Source organism: Lotus japonicus, chromosome 6 (genome assembly GCF_012489685.1).
Source record: "Lotus japonicus ecotype B-129 chromosome 6, LjGifu_v1.2".
NCBI lineage: Eukaryota > Viridiplantae > Streptophyta > Magnoliopsida > Fabales > Fabaceae > Lotus > Lotus japonicus.
This window is the reverse complement of record NC_080046.1, coordinates 19,479,591-19,486,077: the sequence shown is the minus strand read 5'-3', so window position 1 is coordinate 19,486,077 and position 6,487 is coordinate 19,479,591. Positions and strand designations below refer to the sequence as shown.

The following is a 6,487-nucleotide window of genomic DNA, read 5'->3' as shown; positions in this document are numbered from 1 at the left end:
AAAGTCATGTTCTTCTACGATTCTTGATTTGGTAGAACTCTTCCATAATTTCTTCAGTGGTGAATGTCTTTGCAATATCTTTTCAATATAAACTTCCAAAGTATCTGCAAGAAAATCATCTTCCATTTTATTGCGAAGCCTAGTTTTCACAAGCTTCATTGCTGACAAAGCACGCTCTATTGATGCAGTTGAAATTGGGAGAGTCAAGACAAGACGAATTACTTTATCAACCAAGTGAGAAATTGTTGATTTCCCAGAAGATGATAAAACCCTTCATAGCTCAAAAAGTGTTAACATTTCTTGAAATTGAAAATGTTTTAAAACATCAAGCTCATAATGTTGTAATTGAATCATCAAGTGAATATTCTCTTGATCAGTGAAATCATTTGGATAATATTTCGCAACCAATATGAAGCAAAAAGGGAGAAATTTGTGAATATTCTCTTGATCAGTGAAACACTTTGTGAGCTATGAAGAGTTTTATCATCTTTTGGAAAATCAACAATTTATCACTTAGTTGATAGAGTAATTCGTCTTGTCTTGACTCTCCCAATTTCAACTGCATCAATAGAGCGCGCTTTTTCAGCAATGAAGCTTGTGAAAACTAGGCTTCACAATAAAATGGAAGATTATTTTCTTGCAGATACTTTGGAAGTTTATATTGAAAAGGATATTGCAAAGACATTCACCTACCAAATCAAGAATCGTAGAAGAACATGACTTTAATTATTGAAATGAAGTGCATATTTTTTGTAGGCGTTGTTTATCTATTAGTTATCATGTTTAGTTTTATCGAACTTGTTATATTTTATATGAACTAAACATTATATAATTACTAATAGCATAACTGAAAAAAATTATTTAGTCTGTTTTAATTAAGTTTTTTCGCCCTGGAACTTACTTTCCTGGTCCGTCCCTGCATACAATTATTAACTTTTAAAATCTTGTTTGCTATCATCATCAAAAACTGAGATCGAGGTTTATTTCCCTAACATAAACTATTTTAAAGCACATGATATCAAGCAAAATAATAGACAACGGGATAACTCATACTCAGCATAGAGATAGTCATCTAGTTGCAAAATAGGAACAATTAACAAACATGCTTTAAGCGCATGTCATTGTCACACATATATGATAAATACAATCAATCTCTCCCAACACTTACATTTAATTTGCATCGTCCTTGATATACAAAATATAATAATAAAAAATATCAAAGGAACTCAAAAATAGAAAGCAATAATTAACAAGAAAATAAATGACAGAAAATAAAAAAAATACTAACTAACTCCACTAATCATTATGTGGAGGTGGTGTCTTTTGGGGGAGTTGCGCGACAATCTACTGCACCAATGCTAAGAGTCTAAGACTATGCCTAGTTGCTGCTGAACATCATGAATCTAGGTCGTTATCCGGGCACGAGCTACACACTCTGTCCAGATGATCTGCTCCATCTCTTACATCCTAGCAACTAGTGATGCACTGATGCGTCACTAGCATATAGAGTTTTTCACCCTCAAATTTATTTTCACACGATCTACACTCTTTCAAGTTTCAACAAGCATAGAGTTTTTTTATCTCTAAGTTAACCACTTATTCTCCTTCTATTGAATACCCAACTTACCACTTCATCTCTCTTCTTCTCTTTTGCATATATATATATATATATATATATATATATATATATATATATAAACTTATATGCTCTCAACCTACTTTTTCAGAACCCTATATCTTCTTCACTCTCTCTGTTCAAACATCTTCAATGGCTCCAAGGAATATTTGCACTCCTATGTGGATTGATCTAGAGGAGTTCCTTACCAAGAACGTTGCAGGTGACGAGGAAATCTTCTCTTCCTCCCTCACTTGCATCAATGATGTTGTTGACAACACCATGACCCAACTCTACTTTCAGAGAGCAAGGGTGATGCCAATTTCAACAATGAGAATGTTTTCTTAGGAAACATTCTTTTCCCTCTCCTTAAACATGGAGTGTGTGTCCACGTTCCACTAATACCCCCACGAAGGAATCCAATACTCTTAAATTTGGCGATTTGACTTCAAACCTTGAGAAATTTGTCAAGTTATATGTGGCGAAAATTTCATTCCACCATTGAAGCATTTCAAGTGAACTCTCTCCTCCCTACTCTCCGAGCCACATTCACAATCAGCAAGTGAATGACTCGCGTAGTAGGGAGGAGTAGTGCACTTGAGATGCTTCCTCGGGACGACTGTCGTTCTTCTGGTAGATAACTTGGCAAATTTCTTTGGGGTCAAAGTCGAACCGCCAGATTGAAGAGTATTTGGCTCCTTTGCAGGGGTTAAGGAGGAACATGGAAAGATGCTCCATGTTGAAGGAGAGGACATAGTCAAGAACGGTTCCTAAGAACCATCCTCCCTAGTACTATGAAAGCAGAGTTGGGTAGAGGTATTTTCAGCAGCACCATCGATGCAAGTGAGGGTGGAAGCAAAGATTTCCTCAGCACTAGAAACGTTCATGTTAAGTAACTATTCCAGATCAATCCACATTGGCGTGCGAATATTCCTGACAGCTAGTGAAGAGGTTTGAAGAGGGCGAGTGAAGAAGATAGAGGATTTTCTGAAAAAGAAGGTTGAGAGCTGCGAGGTTGAGGAAGAGAGAATTGAAGGAGAGTGTGTGCAAGTGGAAAGTGAATAAATAAGGGAGAATGGGTGCAAGATACGTGAGAAAGAGTGTTACGTGAAGTCGTAGGAGAATATTATTATCCATTAGGAAAATGAGATTGTGCGATGTCTTATGCCTATTGAGATCGATGTGATATTGGTCTGATATAGGCGTACCAATTCATAAGACATTTGGGCTGATCATTTTATATACTTAATGGGCCGGGCAACCCATGGTTCGTTCGGACCAAAACCCAAGTTATAAATAACAGGCACCACCCAAGCGGTAGGGACCTATCATTTTACGCATTTTTCATTTACTTGTTCATCTCTCGCTTGCTCTCAATTGGTTAGCTCCAAGCAGTTAGTTCTATACCGGAACATTGGCGCCCACTATGGGGCAGAAGGATACTTTCTTAGGCTTCATTTTTCACTGCAATGGTGACTCGATCCGGGGCGAACGGAGAGAGGAATCATGTCCAACAAGATAATGTTCCTCCCGATATTCTTCGGTGGATCATGGATGATCTCAATGATCTTCGTCAACACAATCAACAGTTACAAAATCAACTTACTGATCTCAATCAGACTCAGGGGTTACGAGAGGGCGATCGACGAATGGCTGAGACGGTGGTGGATTTCCAACCTTTCACAGAGGAAATAGCAAACACCGCCGTCCCAGATAATTTGAAGACGCTAAAGCTTGATTCTTATTACGGCGACACGGATCCAAAGGACCATTTAGTGTATTTTAACACAAAAATGGTTATTGTAGGCACATCAGACGCGTTGAAGTGCAAAATGCTTCCATCAACTTTCAAGAAGTCAGCAATGATTTGGTTTACAACTTTTCCTTCAAGGTCAATTGTCAATTTCACGGAGTTATCAACAAAGTTCTTGTCTCAATTTTCAACCAGTCGTGCTCAAAAGGTGACTCCAACGACATTATTCAATGTTCGTTAGGGACCAAATGAGACTTTGCAGTCTTACATGGGGCAATTCAACCAATTATCTGTTCATTTAGAGGATAAGATGCCGGAAATCTGCATTGCAGCTTTTGAATTGGGTTTGAAGCCTGGAGGCTTAAACAACAATTTAAGTAGGAAACCTGTGGAGACAATGGCGCATTTACGTGAAAGAGTGCAAGGGTACATCAGGGAGGAGCAGAGCGACCGGATCAAAAACAACCGCCCAAATGCAGCGGTTACGGGGCAAAAACAGCAGTTTGAGGCGAAGAAGGGAGCGGTTACGGATCAACATTCGAAGGGATGGACTGAACGTGGAGATATAGGATATAATAATCGAAACCGTTATGACAGTCGATTTGATAACCGTTCTCATTTCAAGAATCGTGCTCAACCGTATGGAGTGCGTGGGCCAGGGCATTCGATGACGTGGACTCGGAATCAAAATGATAGTGTTGCACCTTTGGCGGTTAATTTAACCGATGCTTTGCACACGTGTTTGGAGGCGAACGTTATCCGTTTTCCTCGGCAACCAAAGCCGTCAACAGGTTATGTGGATAAGACGAAGTGGTGTGAATATCATAGGATTTCGGGACACAATACTGATGATTGTTTTACTTTGAAGAAAGAGAGATAAATTGGTGAAGGTTGGATGTATGAAACAACTTGAAGGGCGAAACAATTCAGATGAGGCAGGAACTTCAACAAAGCGAACAAAAGATGGAAAGGAAGTGGAGAGTGATGGTCAAAACAGACAATCAGAGGGGAAAGCGAAGGGACGAATTCATTCTATCTTTGGTGGATTCCGAGGTGGTTGAATAACTAATTCAGCTCGAAAGAGGTATGTTCATTCAATCAATGCTGTTTATTCTAATGATTGGGGAAGTTGGGCAACCAACCAGCCAGATATTACTTTTACTGTGCGAGATTTTGAGGGAGTTCAGCCTCATGAGGACGATCCAATTGTAGTGATGCTGACGATCGCTGAACATGAAATTGAGAGGGTACTGTTGGATCAAGGGAGTTCAGCGGATTTAATTTATGGAGATGCTTTTGAAAAATTGGGGCTGACAGAATCCGATTTGCAACCTTATGATGAATCTTTGGTGGGTTTTTCTGGCGAAAAGGTGTTTGTCAGAGGTTATGTGGAGTTGAGCACTATTTTCGGAGAAGGAAAAAATGTGGAGACATTTGTTATTAAGTTTCTAGTGGTAAAATGTACTTCACCATACAATGTGCTTATTGGGAGACCTTCATTGAATAGATTGGGGGCGATCATTTCTACCAGACATTTAACAGTCAAGTATCCGTTGAGCAAGGGAGGAGTTGGAGTCTTAATGGCTGACCAAATCGTGGCCAGAAAATGTTACTCTGAAAGCTTCAAACAGTATGGTCATATGGGAAAGAAAGCTGTGAAAGAGGGACATCGGGTTTATGAGATTGAAATGAATCAAGCCGAAGCAAGTTTGGATCCCCATGATGGATTTATAGAAAGCAAGATGACGTCCGAAGAGGAAACCAAAGTAGTGGCAATTGGTGAAAGGAATTTAAAAGTTGGCACGAGTTTATCAGCAAGTCAGCAAGACAGGCTGGTCAAACTTTTGGATGAGAACATGGATTTTTTTGCATGGAGTGCGAAAGACCTTCCTGGAATTGATCCGTAATTTATTTGTCATAAGTTAGCCTTAAATCCAGGAGCAAAGCCAATTGTTCAGTTTAAAAGAAAGATAGGCGAAGAGAAAGCATAAGTTGTAAGGGTAGAAACTAACAAGTTATTGGAAGCTGGATTTATCAGAGAAGTAAAGTATCCAACGTGGTTGGCGAATGTCGTTATGGTGAAAAAGGCTAATGGAAAGTGGAGAATGTGAACTGATTATACAGATTTAAGCATTGCCCGAAGGATTCTTATCCTTTGCCAAATATTGACAAACTCGTGGATAGGGCGTCTGGATTTGGAATGCTCAGCCTTATGGATGCATATTCTGGATACCATCAAATCAGAATGTATGGACCGGATGAGGAGAAAACAGCTTTCATGACGAATCAGGCGAACTACTGCTATCAAACCATGCCATTTGGGCTCAAAAATGCAGGAGCAACTTATCAAAGGTTGATGGACAAAGTTTTTGATAAACAGGTGGGGCGAAACATGGAAATTTATGTTGATGACATGGTGGTAAAATCAGATGAAATGTTAACGCATTGTTCAGATTTGAGAGAGGCTTTTGGGGAGCTCAGAAAACATAATATGAGACTTAATCCAGAGAAGTGCTCGTTTGGGATTCAGAGTGGAATGTTTCTGGGTTTTATGATCACAAGAAGGGGAATTGAAGCAAATCCTGATAAATGCAAAGCTATTATTGAAATGCAGAGTCCCACCTCAGTGAAAGATGTGCAAAAGTTGATGGGAAGAATTGCAGCCCTGGCGAGATTCTTACCATGTTTTGGAAATAAATCAGCTCCATTCTTCCAGTGTTTGAGGAAAAACAAGGCGTTCCAATGGACAGAGGAGTGTGAAGTGGCGTTTCAAAGTTTGAAGGAGCACTTATCAAAACCACCAATCTTATCAAAGCCAGTGCCCTTCACTGTCAATATTTATTTCAATATCTGATAGCGCTGTTAGCTCAGTTTTATTGCAAGAACTTAAGGATGATTTGAGGATCATATATTTGTGAATCACGCACTCCAAGGGGCAGAATTGAGATACCAAAAAATAGAAAATGCTGCTTTGGCCTTGATTATATCCGCCAGGAAGTTAAGACCTTATTTTCAAGGCTTTCCAGTGGTAGTCAAAACTGACTTGCCTCTTCGCCAAGTGTTACAAAAGCCTGACTTAGCAGGAAGGATGGTTTCATGGGCTGTTGAATTGTCTGAGT

General features: G+C 39.4%; 1 protein-coding gene across 1 annotated transcript; it reads left to right on the top strand.

Annotated features, from left to right (window-relative positions):
* The first annotated feature begins 3,636 nt into the window (after positions 1–3,636).
* Positions 3,637–6,222, top strand: LOC130725052 (uncharacterized). The gene is made up of 3 exons (XM_057576312.1): positions 3,637–4,007; positions 4,498–5,271; positions 5,493–6,222. Exons 1-3 carry the CDS (start codon positions 3,637–3,639, stop codon positions 6,220–6,222), a joined length of 1,875 nt encoding a protein of 624 aa, XP_057432295.1.
* The last annotated feature ends 265 nt before the right edge of the window (positions 6,223–6,487 follow it).